The sequence below is a fragment of the Balaenoptera ricei genome, chromosome 3, assembly GCF_028023285.1.
Source record: "Balaenoptera ricei isolate mBalRic1 chromosome 3, mBalRic1.hap2, whole genome shotgun sequence".
In the NCBI taxonomy this organism is placed as follows: domain Eukaryota; kingdom Metazoa; phylum Chordata; class Mammalia; order Artiodactyla; family Balaenopteridae; genus Balaenoptera; species Balaenoptera ricei.
In genome coordinates, this window is record NC_082641.1 from 108,268,242 (window position 1) to 108,286,577 (window position 18,336).

At 37.0% G+C, this 18,336-nt stretch overlaps 1 protein-coding gene across 1 annotated transcript in view; it reads left to right on the top strand.

The window, feature by feature from the left end:
* The window catches only part of ADAMTS19 (ADAM metallopeptidase with thrombospondin type 1 motif 19), a 289,571-nt gene that overhangs the window by 241,917 nt on the left and 29,318 nt on the right, over positions 1-18,336 (top strand). The window contains exons 18-20 of the mRNA XM_059919450.1: positions 527-680; positions 11,246-11,381; positions 15,232-15,436. Of these exons, the coding sequence (XP_059775433.1) occupies positions 527-680; positions 11,246-11,381; positions 15,232-15,436 (495 nt within the window). The remainder of the gene's footprint in view (positions 1-526; positions 681-11,245; positions 11,382-15,231; positions 15,437-18,336) is intronic.

An 18,336-nucleotide genomic window follows, 5' to 3' on the forward strand; every position in this document is an offset into this window, starting at 1 on the left:
GAATAAAATTCTTGTCGTCTAATTGGCTTAGAAGTTCTCTACCCTTATGGAGTGAAATGATTCCCAAAATCTTCTCTTCCTCTGTTGACACAGGGACTTATTATTCATCTTTCTTTTTTATATGAGTGGAACGGCTTCATTTGATATTAGATCGTGGGTTATATCTTGATGTTATGTAGGACACATGTCCCTGTCCCCCCCTACTAAAGTCATCTCATACATGTACCATGCTTTGAGAGACTGTCTAGTCCATCAGCTTGGGAGAAAGTGATGTGGTATCTCTGACCTTATTCAAGTGGGCTATTTTTTCATGCTGTCTTTAGGTCAAAGGTAAGTGTGTAACTCCAGTGTTTTCCGAAGTAGGACAATTTCAACATTTAAGCATAATATCTCGTCTACTGTGTATTAAAGGAGCATGCACACCATGCAGAAAGCATTTTAAGGTATTCGTATCCTTAGTTTTATGCTTTACATTGAAAATGCTCCACTTTGATCCATCTGCCTTCATCACTTTTATATATTATAGGTGCTGCTGTTTCAAGACCAGAATTATGGTCTTCATTATGAATACACTATCCCATCAGACCCTCTACCAGAGAATCAGAGCTCCAAAGCACCTGAACCCCTTTTCATGTGGACACACACAGGCTGGGAAGATTGCGATGCCACGTGTGGAGGAGGTGAAGTATTTTTCAGTATTTATCTTTCCAAAACAGCTTCTTTTCTGATTAACCATTAATAATTAAGACAGGTCCATAACCCCTTATCTAAAATTTCAAACTCCATAAAGGATTGGAAACTGAAAGTTTTTTGCGACACGTTTAGTGCCTAAATGCCTGAACTATTTTGCAGCAAAATCTGGCATGAATTGAAGAAAGGCTATGTACAGTTGTTACATATGTCACTCAATATGATCACTCATTGCATTGCTTTGCATAAATATTAACACTTATGGGGGCTGCCCTAGACACCATACAGGTTGGTATGTCATATACTTACACTTTTATATTTACTTGGGACATTATACCATTTAGAGTTCAGAGAGATGGGAAGAAACCAACAAAGCATATTAAAATAAGTAGCCAACAACATTGGAGAAAAAACATGCAAATGAGAATGCTTTTCTGTAAGGCAAGTGAGAAAGTATTTATTACAAGAAAGAGAATGATCGACTGTATCAAAAGCTGCTAATAAGTCAAAAATAATGTGCATTGAAATTGACTATTACATTCAACTATATTTATTGTATTTCAAAAGATATTATATTTTTATATTTGAAACATAGAGGTCAATGATGACTCTGTCAAAATTACTTTTAATGATTTGGCTCAAAAGACTAAGTGGAGTGAATTCAAGAGAAAATAGCATGTGATGAATTGAAGAAAGGACTCAAGGTAACAGGAAATTTTGCTGAAACAAGAAAGCAGAGAAATGTGGCATTAGCTGGAAGGGAATATGAATCAAAGAGTTTGTTGTTGTTTTTAATAGGGGAAATTATACATGATGATTTTCCAATGTGGGTTTTCTAGAACAGAACAGAAAACTAGTGGTGCAAAGGAGAGAGCAAAAAATTTCTGGAGTGATATCCTTAAGTTGGCAGGATGGATGGAATGGAATAGTTGGCTTTGGATAGAAATATGGAGAGCCCATCACTAGTAACAGGAGAAAATACAGTATTTTGAACAGAAGCAGATGTTGGAAACTTGTGGTGGTACTCTTTTGGTTGCATCTATTTTATCAGTAAAGGCCATTTTGCTGAGATTAAAGGTGAGAAAGGAGATATGGGAATTTTGAAAAGAGAGGAGATGTGAAGTGGTCACTTAAGAGAATGAGAGAATGAGTGAAATGGTACATGTATTTTGACTTTATGGTAGCATTGATGGTCCACTTGAAGTTGACAGTCATGAATTTAGCTTGACACACATATCATAGTGATACTTACCCTCCAGCCATATACAGCATACAGATGCACTTGTGGTACAAGTTTTGGAATTGCCATGTGAGTATAATAAAACAAAAGGAGAATCCATTTGACCTGAGGTTGTATGTAAGGAGTTGAAAATGATTGGCCATGGAATTTAGTTGTATAAGGAGGAAAGTAAAAATACAAAGGACTTTGAAAGACAGTGAAAAGGTGGTAGCACTAATGGATTTTAGGGCCTGGTGGAGTTAAAGAACTTTTAGACTCAGGGTACTTAAGGGAGAGGGCTGGAAATACAGGAGATGGTGACAGAAAATAGAGCTAAGAGTATGGAGGGGATATAGTTATTAGTAATAACAAGACCAGGAGAGTTAGTGGCTTCAGTGAAGGGAAAGTACAGATCTTTGGGAAGAGAAGTGTGCCCGGAACTGAGAGGCCTCAGTGTTGGAAGAACATTCAAATGGCTATAATAATTACCAAAAAATGTGTTAGGAGCAGTATTAGAAAATAGAACAATAATCCAGGTGGTAAAATATTAGAGTAAAAAGAGAGATTGAATCAGGGGTTGGTGTTCGGTTACAGCAAGAAGGGGACTGCACCACATAGTCTGCTCCAAAGCTGTAGGTTTAGGAAGAAGGAAGGGAGAATGGTCTGGTGGTGACAACGAGGAGCATGGGCACCTGTGCTGCCTGTAGATGCAAAGGTATGGGGTGTAAGCAAGAAAATGGCCACCCCACTGGGGGCTGTAAAGGAAGCAAGAAACGGTGTCCTCAGGAGAGAGAAAAAGGGTGCCGGGAACATCCAGAGGTGTGGAGGCTGGGAAGGAGCAGCTTTTTCTGGAGCACTTGGAGCTCTGGGGTCACCAGAGCAAAGGCAACGTGGGGGGCAGGGGAAGGGAGAGATTATAAAGAGTATACTTTGCTCCCAGGGGTACAGAGTAATTATAACAAAAGAATTTCTAGTCACTCACAATTTAAAAGCTTGTAGCAATCATCCTTGGCACAATGAAATTTTCACTGGCCATGTTTCCCTGGGGTCACATTATCACCATGTGACTTGGGATCCTGTGTCCTAGGTCCTCTCCTGCTGATGACCCCGTGTACACCCAAATTCCTATTCCTCTGCTTCTCCCATTTCTTACTGATGTCAGGGCCCATTTCACTTAAGGGGTTCTGCTTCACATCCCCTATCCATAAAAAACAAAAACACAAATAGAAACAAACATATTTAAAGTGAAGATCCACGGAGTTAGAACTTTCTTCTTTAATATAACTCAGCCACCATTCCATGATGGGTTATCAGGAAATGGAGCAATGAAAAGGTTGCTGGTTCCTGTTATTGCACTGAAAGGCAGTCATTAAAATCTGTTTACATCTGAGACTCTAGACAGGAAAATGTTTGCCCAGTGAATTTTATTATCCTCTTTTTTTTTTCATTCTGCCATAATTGTGGTCTAGTAAAAGCTTCGGAAGTAAACACACAGAACTTGTCAGTCTTCAGTTTGAACAAGCGAATTTTTAGGGTTAAAAATTTTCTCCAAAATCACATTAATTGCAACCTAGAATATGTTTTGTCAATTGTCAGGCCTTAAGAAATAGAGGTTCAATGTAAATTATTTTAGTTTCAAGGTCAGAAGGGCTTTTAGATATTCTTAAGCATAACTTCATTATTATTAACATGAGAAAATAGAAGTGCATTAGAGATTGAGATTTCCCAAGGTCACAGGCCCAGTGTGGGAGGAGCCAAGATTAGAATCCAGGACTCCAGAGTTCAAGTCTTCTTTCCTCCATGTCATATACTTCCTTCAAGAGCAGTTCAGGGGTTTAGTGTCATTTCTTTCCACAAAGTATGTATAGCATGTCCCTTAGAGACTATATAGGTTTTCTTTGTTTTTTTTTTAAATTAATTTTTATTGGAGTATAGTTGCTTTACAATGTTGTTAGTTTCTACTGTACAGCAAAATGAGTCAGCTGTACATATACCTATATCCCCTCTTTTTGGAATTTCCTTCCCATTTAGGTCCCCACCGTACATTAAATAGGGTTCCCTGTGCTATACAGTATGTCCTCATTAGTTATCTATTTTATACATAGTATCAATAGTGTATATGTGTCAATCCCAATCTCCCAGTTCCTCCCACCCCCCCCTTCCCCCTCTGTATCCATATGTTCTCTACGTCTGTGTCTCTATTTATACTTTGCAAATAAGATCATCTATACCATTTTTCTGGATTCCACACATACGCGTTTATATACGATATTTGTTTTTCTGACTACTTCACTCTGTATGACAGTCTCTAGGTCCATCCACGTCTCTACAAATGACCCAATTTTGTTTCTTTTTATGGCTAATATTCCACTGCGTATATGTACCACATCTTCTTTATCCATTCCTCTGTTGATGGGCATTTAAGTTGCTTCCATGTCCTGGCTATTGTAAATAGAGCTGCAATGAACATTGGGGTGCATGTGTCTTTTTGAGTTATGGTTTTCCCTGGGTATATGCTCAGTAGAGGGATTGCTGGGTCATATGGTAGTTCTATTTTTAGTTTTTTAAGGAACCTCCATACTGTTTTCTATAGGGGCTGTATCCGTTTAAACTCCCATCTACAAACAATAAATGCTGGAGAGGCTGTGGAGAAAAGGGAACCCTACATAGGGTTTCTTTGGATTCAAAGAGATGTTTTATTTAATATGTTAAATAAGAATTTAGATATGTCCTTACTTTTATTTCAAATGACTTACTTTATAAAATAGTCCTAATTATAAGCAACCTCTATATGATTTGCACTTGAATAAACCTTCTCTCTCAAATCTGTTCCATTGTGTTTAGTCAACAGTTTTCAATTATCTCTGACTATGTTAATAGGACGTATATTCATTTCAATGCCAAAATATTTCTGGGCATTTGGATATTATTTTCCTTTGCAGTTCATAAATAAAGTGGATGGACAAGGTTTCAAGAATCACATTATTTCTGACTCCGTTTCGTCGATTTTATAGCCAGAAAGAGCTTTGTAATCTTTCAGCATATTCATGAATTAGATGAGAGTAAGTTCAAAGCACAGAACATTGGAAACAGACTCATGCAAAATTTATCTTCAGCAGCAAAGAGGAATAATAGAACTATTCTACTTCACAGAAATATTAAGCAAGAAAGAGCAAATAAAGTATCAAGGGCAGTATAAAATTTCAGTGTTTGACATGTTATTTTTTTGAATACAATTTTAAGGCATCACATTCCGTAAATAAGTGGGAAAAAGAAATTTTAAAAAAATACCTAATGTCCAGTAGCTAAATTTTTATCATTATCTTTTACATCAGTATCTCGAACTAAGTTTTAAAATTACCCAAATAAGAGTTAACTTATTATGCATTTCTATTAATTTATTAATACCAGTTGTTACAAGATAAGAAAAGCCTAAGATATAAAAACTTCTTCTTTTAGAAGAAATATTACTTTAAAATATCTAGTAATGCTGGTGATCTCAAGTAAATTTTTCCAGCAGTTTAACCTGTACACTTTTCATCACGATCTTGTCAAATTCAAATCATAGTTCCAGAAAAATTTGAATGGATATATGATTTTGTACTTTAGCATTGGCCATTGATATTAGTCCTTTTTTTTCAAACATCTTAAAACATATTTGTGAAATAAATGTTTACTTTGCATTGGTGTTCTAAAATATCTAAAAATCTTTGAAAGGATGTTTTACATTTATTTTGGCACCTCAGAAGTAGGGGTCAGTGGATAAAGGATTTTTTTGACATAAAAGACTGTTTGAAATCATCTTGGTCTTCAGAGGCATCAGGGATTTATCATTCCATAATATCTGAGGGTTTTTTGTGGAGTCAGCATTCCACATACTATATACAGTAACTGCATTACTCTAGGGCTTTTATCTAGTAGATGAATTAATGAAATAAAACCTTGAATGAAGGCCCCCAAATTTAATAACGTGTTTTGAAATAAATGAAGAGTTAAACATGCTTTTAAGAAATCTGAATAGATACAATTTGAAGGGGAAAAAAATAAGTCAGCATTCCACATTCTTCACATTAGTCCAAATCCTGCTAGCTTATGACTCTCATGCTGTAAGCCTTGTATTGTGATATCTTCTAGACATGCCTTTCCTTGTCCATGACCAAGTTCTCAGGAGGCATCCAAGTTTTGGGGTCCAAATTGAGGAAGTATTTCAGTATACCAATACCTGTATCTTATTAAGGGTGCTGGTTTTTTTCCTGTTTTTCCCTTTCACAGGCACTTTGCATGTACCAAAGTAAATGTTATTAGCCAAAGAAAACGCACCAAAATATATTTTTGCTCTTCTCTGCATTATTTTGTTTTAGTAATATTTAGTGCCATTTTGTATCCTATTGATGCTTTCTTTACTTAAATTAATAGGAATGTTTATATTAATGTAAACTCTTTATAAACTTGAATTTTAACACCTAAATAATAATCCATGTATTAGATTTGCCATATATAATTATTCCCCATAATTATTCATTTAGTTTGCACATGATTTTTTACCATCTTAGGAAACACAGTGTTGAGATGAACCTCTTAGTGCAGAAAGTACTTTGGGCTTGAATTACATGTTTATATTTCATTTGTTGATTCCTTTACCAATACTGACTGTACTCGCACTTTTGCTGGATGATCCAAAGATGAGTACTTTCTGTTTTTAGAAAATTTACTATCCACCTAGTAGGGGTTAGATAATAAAAAAACACCATACAGAGTGATATGGGGAGTTGTAAAAAGCCTTCCAGGGATATGCATAGGTGCAAAGGCCCTGGGGTTAGTGAGAATGTTTATTACTAGGGTGAAAAATACGAGGATCAAGCTGTGGGAAATTATTTGACCAAAAAAGTAGAAAGAAGGTAATTCATGAAGGTACTTAAGTGTTATGCTAGCACTCAAGTTAAATTTAACTTGAAGGTTAGGGGATTCCATTAAAATATTTGTGTGTATGGAAATGACAAGATCACATTGGATTGTTTATTGAGTGTTATGAACAATACAAAATACAATTTTTTATTAAAATAAAAAATGAAATTGTCATTTTAATATTAAACCCAAACCTTGAGGGAAAAAATGTTTTATAGAAATGTAAAAAGAATGGCTAGAAATTAAAGGACATAATATGATTTTTGAAGTTGTTCAGGTTAAAAAATGTACACTTAAAAAATAACCACCATTTTATGCAACTCTAAGAAGTGCTCAGAAAAAAGACCTTCTTCCTCATTAAAGTATTTTTACTTTTGGTTCAATTGCTTGCTAGTCATTGTTAGTTCAATAGAAAATAATTCAGTAAAAATTTTTAAAGAAAAATATAAAGACAGATGAATATATATAGTCTCTTTCTTATAGACTTTCCCAGTTTTAGTAAAACGTTTGGATGAATTGTTGTACAAATTGTGGTCCATCCACAGCAGGAGTTACTAGTTGGCAGTAAAAGGAAACAAATGATTGATACCACAATGAAGATGTACCTCCAAGGGGATCATGCAGAGTAAAAAAGTCAGTCCCCAAAAGTTATACACTGTATATAACAGTTTTCAAAGCATTCTTGAAAATATTATAGGAATGGAGAACAGGTTAGTAGCTGCCGGGACTTATTGAGTGGTGGATGGTAGGGGAAGTGGGTGTGGCTCTAAAAGGGTAACTGGAGGGATTCTTGTGGTGATGGAAATACGGTACATCTTGACAATATCTACATCAGTGTGCTGGTTGTGATACTGTACTATAGTTTTGCAAGTCATTACCACTGTGGGGAACTGGAAAAGGGTATTCAGATTCACTTTATTATTTCTCACAAGTAGATGTGAGTATACAATTATTTCAAAATTAAAAAGTAAAATTCCTTTTAAAATTTTGAAATGTCCCATTAACATACAGAGAATTTCAGTTATGCATATTAAAACACTGAGCCCACTCCCCAGATTGTTTCTACATGTATGATGCAGGTTTTAGAAATGTGATCTACCTGAGTAGACTCTAGTTTTATTACAAATTTCCATTTCATGAGTTAAATACAGAGCATAGAAAAAAAAATCAATTTATCACTGAGATTGGAAAAGAAGGAACACAACATAATATGTACTCTGTTCAGTGTCTTCAGAGAACAAAGAAAGAATCAGTAAATAAAAATTACCCCTCCTTTTCAGATTTTGCCCAAATTTGGTAACAAGATGAATATATAATGGTTAGTGTATTTTATTTGTAATTATGTTCAAAACAGATTTCCCCAATACTGATTTAGTGGGAATGACTCAGAGATGAAATTAATTGCCATAAAGCAAATAATACACTGTCAACAGCTTGCAGCTACTCAAGGTTCAGGCAGAAGGCCAGTTACTTCATCACTTTCTGTTCATCCCTCGGTTCCACAGTACTGGATGCGTTGTAAATACTGTTATTAGATGCTATAATGGAAATTTCCTGTGTTGGCTGGGACATAAAAATATGTAAAAGAAATAAATCAAACAATAACATTTCTGTGTGGCTTTAAGATCCTAGTTGTATTTTCATAGGCATAATGTGCCTGTAGCTGAGCATTAGATTTCTTTTCTTGATTCTTTTGTCTTTGTTCAATGAAATTTTTAAAAAGTAGGGCTAATCCCTCTTATAGCTGCCAAAAAACTTATGATGTGAGGGTCTTTGCTACAGTGTCGGTGGAAATGTTCCAGTTCATGCTCACATGCCTTCATACTTTTTTAGAGCACCAGTAAGGTCCTCCCTGTAACGGTGCCAGTACCTGTATCTCTTTTGATATATCAATACTTAAAAGATTTTTTTCAAAAGCTCAATATGTTACCTCTGGGCCAACATAACTAAGGTTAGATATTTTCTGAGTAAAGGAAAAAATGCAGTGTAATTAGCTCTGAGTTACTCATTCCGTGTCTACACTGAAGTTCAGCAAAGGCTTTCTGGATATTGTCTGTCATCTTTTTGTGCTGTAGTTGGCAAAAAGCATTAAATTTAAATTAGTTTAGACAACTACATCTATTCTATAAAAGAGTGTCTGATAACTATGAGGTTTTAAATTAGATTTTAAAACTAACATTTATATTTCATAAAAGCAACATTTATTTTAATCCTACTTTTAGGTAGGCATCATTGTCATGTAGAAATAATACTTACATATGCTAGCATTATACAAAATTTGTGTTACACCTATTTCATAAAGGTCATATAGGAGCACCTGAGGCATAGGAAACTAGGTGGACGTTGACCAAAAACTTCCCAAATTTTCACATTTAGGTAACTCCTACCTAGGAAAGCCAGTTTTTTTCTGTGAAGAAAAATCAACATCATAAGTCATTTCTGCTTCTCTAGCAGCTTATTTGAAAATTATTTGAAGTTGGTGGGTATTGAACACTATTATGATTAAGTCTAATGCCTCACCCCACCCTTCTTGACCTACCTGGACAGCCCCTAAACATTTGCCTGGGGCTTGTAAGGTTGCCTTTCCTCTACACATTAGCATAAGCTTGCCTGACTGCATGAGCTGCACAGGTCAGGCTAGTGGACCTCTGAGACATGGCTGTTGCATCAGTTAGGCAGCTGGCACTCCACATAAAGTCCTTGCCCCAGGGACCGCAATCCAGCCCATGCTCCAGTTGCCAAGTCATGCACCCTTGTTCCAAGGCAACTTCTCGGTGGAGAAAGGAGCACCTGGGAGGCACCTTTTACTCATCTATGGTTGGATGTCCATCTCAAGGCCCTCCCCGTTGTTGGCCCACTGGTGCACCCTTCCCTGAGTGCCACAGAGTCCTGGTTGAAGGCATGCCTTTTCCCTCTCGAAGGAAAAGACCTTTTACCTGCTTGGCACTCTGGTCTGTCTTGAGCTCCCATAGAAAAAATTGCATTGCCCCAGAACTCTGGGATTCTCCAGATAGAAAATAATTTAGCCAACCTTGTGCTGCCTATGCTAGAAGATGGAACTAAAGATCTAAATGTTTTCAATAACATGACATGCAGTGACCACAGATATAATTACTAGTTAATCCACATATGTATGTAGATGTAGTCATGTTTTTATACTACAAGTTGTCATGGGACTATGCTCAGTGCTGTTGAGAGGGTAATCAAGGAAAGACCCTGAACCTGTTTCTATTCTTTTGCCTTCCACTTGGTTACCCCTGTCTCTCCCAATCCCCCTCAAGTCAAAGTAAAAGATACTCAAAAGTTATTCAAAGTAGCTCTCTCTCTCTCTCTACATCCTTTCTTGATGCCAGCCTCCTTTTCTGTTAATTAAAGAACAGAGTGACCTCTCTGCCACAAGCCCGGGCTGTCCTGTTTGGCATGACCAGTATGAATGCTCTGAGCTTCCTAATTATCATTGCATGATAGTCATAGGATCCCAACTAATGGGCCCTTCAGTAGTGACCCAAAAGACTTGTGATTTTTTTTTTCTTAATCCTTCATGACCTGTCTGGCTTTAAAATTAAAATTATTGGCTGATTTAATTATTTTATAATGTCAAACAAGTTAAATTAAATTATTAAATCCTATGTAGATATTTAAACTTTTTTAGAGAAACAGAATCAGCACATATGTAGTAGGCTTTTTCAGTGTAAGATGAAATAATAAAAGTGTTGTCAAGCAAGTGTGCTTGTAAGGCTCTAAGCAAAATGAATACAGCATACAAATAGTCATTTTTACCTTTTATAATCAGACTTTATCTTACCAGAGAAAGGGGAAAAGCCAGTTTTCTGAAAGCTGGTGGAAAATGGGAAAACACCCATGGCTTTTCTTAGAGAACAGGATAATCATTAGGGAATGAGGATTTCTTGAATTCTTGGGGTCTTTACCAGAAGTGACAAGAATAAAGGTCTGAGTTATATTCAAGATAAGCTTGCTTCCCATAACTTACCCCCCGATGGTGTACAGCCAGATGATAAAATGTGCACACGTTTATATGCATGTTTATGTGCTTTCTTGACAGCACAAAGGTTTTATACAAATACTGCTTTCCACCACTGAATGCTGAAAGATGGCACAGTCCTTTATAAAAATCTTTAAATAACGTCTTATCAACTTATGCACCATAATCCCTTTGTATTATAAAACTTGCCATTTAATTGCTAACAAGAAAAAAAATTACCATTCATCTTCCTTAAGCCTAGAGATACATTTTGTTATGTAAATGATAGATAATATCATCCTCATTGATCTAACCTAAAATTTGTTTAAAATATGAAAATCACAAGTCTAGGAATACCTCGAATAAACATGCATATAAGACTATGCAATAAGTCCATTGCATAGAGGCCTAAAATAACATTTCTTTTTATGTTTATTTGCTCTTTTCAGGAGAAAGGAAGACAACAGTGTCTTGCACGAAAATCATGAACAAAAACATCAGCATTGTGGACAATAAGAAATGCAAATACTTAACCAAGCCAGAGCCACAGATTCGCAAGTGCAATGAGCAACCGTGCCAAACAAGGTAACCCTGTCCCACCACTCATTAACAAAATCCCATTTTCTTAAAAACAATGCAGTGGATATGTACCAAAATGTAAGGCTTTAAATAAGCAAGGTCTAAGAGAGAAAGATAATCAACCTGATGGAATGAGTGTTAGAAAAGCAAAGTTAGGATTGACCTCAACTTTAGCTGCTGTCCACAGTGTGAAGACATCTCCTAACTGGATGGCAGAGGAGTATTTAAAAGTATTTGGTAACCTGTTGGTCACCTCTTCAAAAATCTGGTTATTTGGTTGAATTCAGCTACTCATTCCTAAATTCTCCAAAATGGTGTTTTAAGCACTTGCCAATGACGATATAAACTAAAGTGGGACTGGCCAGGACCCAGTCCCCTACACAACAGTGGGGGCATTTGGTCCTTCTGGTCCCCAAGGTTAGATGCTCACTTCCTCGCCCCAGAGTCCCCAAGGCAAACTGTTTGGTTCCTGATCTCTGATCACCAGATTCCCGACCTGGGTCCTAGTTATTCGAAAGTTGGTTGCTTCGGTCCCATGTGGCTTCCCCAGTGAGTAATAAGCAACAAAGCAGGCAAGAAACTCATGAATAGGGGATAGAACATCAATGCTGAGCACCTTAAAGTGGTGTAAAAGAAAGGCTATGCCTCAGTAACCAGCAGAGATGGGTGAATGGAACCTTAGTATGATTTTGGGCTGGGCTTGCAGCAAGGCTGTGCAGAACGGTTTCAGGCACAGGGCTCCCGAAAATCTCTGTGCTTTCATATAAAAATTAATGTTGGGCTTGAGTGGAACTCAGCCCCAGTGTCAAAAGTCCTCAAAACTTTGTGGGACAGAATGACCAAAAGAGTCTGAGGCTGGATTGATTCCTCTAGAATATGGAGACACAGACTTTTATTCTATCCTGACACTCAGAGACTTGTTGAAGCTCAGTGAGTTAGGGTGTATTTGTGAGTTCTTAGGGAGTCAAACAATTGATCTCCTCTCCCAATAGTTTCTGCAGTGGAGTCACAGGGAATGTGTATATACTGCAACTTGGATATGCAGAGACTTTGTAGCTTTGGAGCGCTCTCTAACTAATATAATCTTCCTCGTGACCTTCCACCACAGTGTATGGGGAAGTGAAAGGAGAGGGAGAAACAGAGTTGCCGATCAACTATATTTAGGCTTTTCTGTCTTCAGTAATCTCTAAAGCTCAGTTCTGGTTTCCCTCTTCCCCCACCTTCCCCTTCAGATGTAGCACTGCATCCCAAGTTCCTTCTATTTCTGGCTTATTGTAAAACTCAATTGTTAAGCCCTCCAGATCTGGCTCATGCTATGTTAACGAGAGCTTAAAAGAATTTGGAAAATCTTGTCTTCCTCTACAAAGCTGAAATTTCAAGACTTGCTTTTCTATAGACTCAGTGTATTTAAGGTATCAAAAGCTGATTATCTACTTTTTCCTTTCTTTGCATTCGTGCTCTAACAATTCTTCCCTCTCCCTCAAAGGGAAAAATATGCTTCCAGAGAATAAAAAAATGGTATGTAAAAGAATATGCAAAAGAAAAACGTACATTACTTTCAATACTTTCAATAATGTTCAATAATGCCCTTTGCACGAGCCAGACTATATGCTTTTCATCTGAACTCTGTAATTACGTGTTTTTGTTTTGTTTTGTTTTGTTTAACATCTTTATTGGAGTATAATTGCTTTACAATGGTGTGTTAGTTTCTGCTTTATAACAAAGTGAATCAGTTATACATATACATATGTCCCCATATCTCTTCCCTCTTGTGTCTCCCTCCCTCCCACCCTCCCTATCCCACCTCTCTAGGTGGTCACAAAGCACCGAGCTGATCTCCCTGTGCTATGCGGCTGCTTTAATTACGTGTTTTTATAAGGCAGAGTAGTAATCAACAGAAAGGGTGACCTAGGGAAATATTGTTGCCTACAGTCAGGTCCTTGGGTCTTTTCCATTCATTGCTAGGCAGATAACAGATGCTGAGTTTTTAGCTTTTGCCCTGTCAGCTAAAGAACCTGGATTTTTTTGTTGTTGTTATTACTGTTCCTAAGAATTATCTTTCTCTTTTTTTAATCTTTTAATAGACATTAAAATGCTAATTTAGCTTATGTTAAATAATTTATTAAAATGTTTCAAAACACCATTTCTTTTATATACCATATAGCTTTCCCATTTGGATAAAAGAGCAGGAGCTTTTTCTGATATATCAGGAATCTTGAATGACCTGGATTTGAGGACTAGAGCATATTTATCACTTCCTAACCTGATCTGTGAAGAATCAGAATGTACAGGACACACCATTTATTGTTCATTCACTGACCTCAGCTATCTTGGGGGAAAATGCCTTGGTAATGACTTGGTAAAATGAATAGTTTTAAAAGGTTGATACATTTCGGAGTGAGAAATTTTTGCAACTGGAGACTGGAAGTCTTTTTGTTGCAATTATTATCTTCTTTCCCTTGGAAAAGGAGGCAGTGTATTTTGAACCACCAAGAAGCAAAGTCAGTGAGGTTAACCAAAATACTGGAAAGTAAGAAATGGACATGGGCAATCCTGAGGGGTCATCACAGGAAATCTTTCGAAGATTTACTGGCATAGCACAGCTTTTGTTCCTCTTGCTTCTTCTTTTTTCCCCACCATGGTAAAAAACATTCTAATTACCATTCACATTTTTTGAAAAAGTCACCAAATGGCCTGATGTAACCCTATGTACCAAATATAAAATATATTAATGCACTAGTAAATAGCTTTGTAAGAAGGAGTCTTGAAGATGAGGAAATGAGATAATTCCCAATTAGATGAATTCTAAAATATAAGATGTTTTCTCTCACTACAATATGTTTCATATTTTTGTTCTTATTTTTCAGCAGCTTTCCAAGGAATGAAAAAAGTAACCTTTTATCGTTATACTAAGGATTTCTAAAATTTATTTTATTTAAAAAATTAGGATTTCATGAAATTGCAAATACTTCTCTTTTCAGTGGTGTCTTCCATAGTTCCATGGTTGGTTCCCTAGTTGAGGGGAAAGGCATACAGATGGGTTTAAATTGTGCTTATAGCCTAGGTATCCTTGTGCAGAAAGATGAAGCAGAAACTGAAATAAATTTGGAAGATAAATATTCACTTTAGGAAAAATCCACTAGGGGACTCCAAAGCAAAATGGTAGGTCTGCATCATACTTGATAGATGAGCAGACAGGAACTTCATTAGAGGCAGTAATGCAGTGCAAATGTTATCGTGTTAACAGCAATGTGGTTGCAGGTGATGGGCATAATACATTAGTGATTACTTCCTCCAGATAAGTAGGGAGTTCTCCGTGGCAGGCTTCTTTTACTTGCAAATACCTGCACATGTCTCTTTGTGAGGTAGTCTGCAGCCTGATTTCAATTTCTGACTCCACAACCTGTGGCCTTTGGTAAGTTACTACGCCTCTCCTTGCCTTGGTCTCCCTTTCTGTAAAAGGCCACGATAGTTGTAGTACCTAATATGTGGGGTTACTGTGAAGATTCAAAATGCAAAGAATAGGACCAACTCATGTATATTAGCAATTTTATACTTGTTAGGTACCTCAGTATGGCAATATGACGTGACGGGCAGCAGCAGGCAAAGCGTGCAGCATGACAGGGACGGAGTCTAATACAGCCTTTGAGATTCTAATAAGAGCAAGGCCCTGAGATGAGAAGTGTGGAGAAGCAATAGAAAGCCTGGGTGTCTTAGGGAAAACTCAAATATTAGTTAAAAAAAAAAAAAAGGTATAAATCTATTGTGTAAACATTCTGCTAATTCTAACCATGTCAAAATATGTAGTAAGTAGATATCTTTTAACTTGTCTCAGTGACTCTTGCTTTACTTTTAGATGGATGATGACAGAATGGACCCCATGTTCACGAACTTGTGGAAAAGGGATGCAGAGCAGACAAGTGGCCTGTACCCAGCAGCTGAGCAATGGAACCCTGATGAGAGCCCGGGAGAGGGACTGCGCCGGGCCCAAGCCGGCCTCCACCCAGCGCTGCGAGGGCCAGGACTGCATGACCGTGTGGGAGGCGGGCGTGTGGTCCGAGGTGCGGTACCCACCCCGATGCTTCTCCGTTTCCCTCTGATTTTCTTACTCTTAGCCTATATAAGGTCATGTTTGATCATGTTCAGAGTCTCTCTGCATGGCAGTTTTAGCACCATTTATTGGTTTTTCTGGTAATAAAAGGAATACATTCATTATAAATAATTTTGAAAGTAGGAAAAAAACAGATTTATTCTCTGTTCTGTGACTATTATAACATAATCAAGAGCATATATTATATACATTTTAGAATCCAGCTTTTTTATTTCTTTACCATGAGTATACTCTTTAGTGGACACATATGAAAATACACATTTGGAGAGAGTAGCATGGACTTATATACACTACCAAATGTAAAATAGATAGCTAGTGGGAAGCAGCCGCATAGCACAGGGAGATCAGCTCGGTGCTTTGTGACCACCCAGAGGGGTGGGATAGGGAGGGTGGGAGGGAGGGAGACGCAAGAGGGAAGAGATATGGGGACATATGTATATGTATAACTGATTCACTTTGTTATAAAGCAGAAACTAACACACCATTGTAAAGCAATTATATTCCCATAAAAATGTTGAAAAAAAAAAAAGAAAATACACATTTGACTCATATTCCTGAGCATTAGAAGAGAAAGGAGAAGAAAGGATATTAACATTTAACAGTCATTTCCTGTGAGCAGGGATTCTGTTCTTACTTCATATTTAGTATCTTGATGATATTTAATCAGCAATGCAAAAAAGTTAAGTTTCACCTTGTGAAATACTACAGCTCAGAGAATTTAAATAGTTTACCCAAAGTCCTGCTTAGTGTTGGAGCCAGGATTTGAACCCAGTGCTGCCAGGCTCACTGCACCATACACCCATCAGCTTGTAGTATGCAGCATGCAGCTTTGTTCCATGCCAAACTGTATGCTTATTTTCTGTTATCATGATACATATCTTCTTATGATAACACCAGTCATTACTTATATTTACTAACTGCTCTGGAGCATTTTAGGTGAGCATGTGCGTGTATGCACACACACACACATAAACACCCTCACACTTGTATACGCATATGTATACACAAAGACACATGTGCACACACACCCAGAGCAAAATATGCTTAATTTCAGAATATTAGCTAAGATGTAAAAAAGACAAATTGCTAGACTGCAATAAGTAGCCATTCTTTTGAAAATTGAGGATAAAGTAGCTTAGATAATGAGGTTTGGGAATATTCTTCAATTAACCCACCCCCCCCCCCAAAAAAAAACGCACTAGCAAATAGTGTGACTTTCTCTTGTCTTACTTTTCTAAGCTATATCTCACTCTGGCATAGATTCTTCCTCATTTGTAATGAGTACTTTTGAGAATGAATGGATTGTCCAATTTTACATGAAAATGGATGAGTACAGTTTGGAGAAAAGACTCATGTGAACATCAGAGAAACAGAAATACCCTTCCTTCAGCCTAACTAGCATTTCTGCAAACTCTTCAGGAGGAAATAGGTCAGAAATATCCTACCATACAGATTTTTGGCACCAGGTAGGAGAAGTAATAGGTCAATGCAATGTACCAATTTTAAAAATGTCTCTTTTGTCTTGATTTAATATAAAAATTGAGTTTATGGATCAAGGTTAGTTTTGACTGCAAAAAATAAAAATGTAAATCTTAAAATGCCAAATCACACATGTAGTCCGCCTTAAAGCTCAGGATATTCAAATGCAAACCATAAATTATGAGACAATGAGGCATTTGTGCAAATTTTATTGTATTTAAAACTTCAGGAGTTCTATGCTTAAGTTTTCAGGAAGACAACTACTGGAATCTGCATGGTTATTCCTCTACTACATTCTTGCTAAGTGCATACCTGCAGCTCTTTCTTTGGATCTTTTTTAGACACAGATATAAATTAGGTTTTCAAGTTTTGCTATATCTCTCATGCCCCCCTCCCTCTCCTGTCTCCCACCCAATGCCATTTTGGTTCCTGTGTCCAGATAATCAGTGATGCATAACTTTGTAAAACTGGGAAGCTTTATGCATATTCCATAATGGGGAGCATAAATGTATAAACGAGATGGTCAGTTACATCTTACATGCTTCATACCTGTTATGTCACACTGTCAGTCAAGGATCAATTATTCATGAAATGAACTAAACTTATTTTGAACTGAATTATATTTTCAGTCCATATAGCCATTGAGAATGATTATTTCTAGGGGTGTATAATTATGTAAAGAAACTGTTTCGTTTTTGCTGTGTTTTCTCTGTTTTAGCTTTAAGAAAAGTTTTGAGAAATGATATTCTCTTAGAAATTGTCATTTTTCACAAACACTGCTTAAGGCTAAAACAAACTAAATCTTAGCAAAAATAAAATGAATTTCCTTATGTAATTATGTGCAAAAAATTGATGTCAGTCAGGTTTAGCGTTTTACATTTTGATCGTTGTTTACTATTTGTCTTTCATAAACAATCCCTGTGTTACAGGACTGTCTGTAGTAATGGTCCTGTGTTCCTGAAACCCATTCACCCCTAGCACTATGCCGAAGCTCCACCTGGCCTCTGATGCTGGGCTGTAGCCTGGCGTTCTCCTTCTCCTTCTCCTTCATTCTGGCCTTTATGTGGGTGATAGGCTTGTGAGAGATGATGAGAACCAATTCCTAACGTAATTTGATCATCAGTCTGTATCTCTTTTTTTTTTTTTTAAGCATCTTTATTGGAGTATGATGGCTTTACAATGGTGTGTTAGTTTCTGCTTTATAACAAAGTGAATCAGTTATACATATACATATGTTCCCATATCTCTTCCCTCTTGCATCTCCCTCCCTCCCACCCTCCCTATCCCACCCCTCTAGGTGGTCACAAAGCACCGAGCTGATCTCCCTGTGCTATGCAGCTGCTTCCCACTAGCTATCTATTTTACATTTGG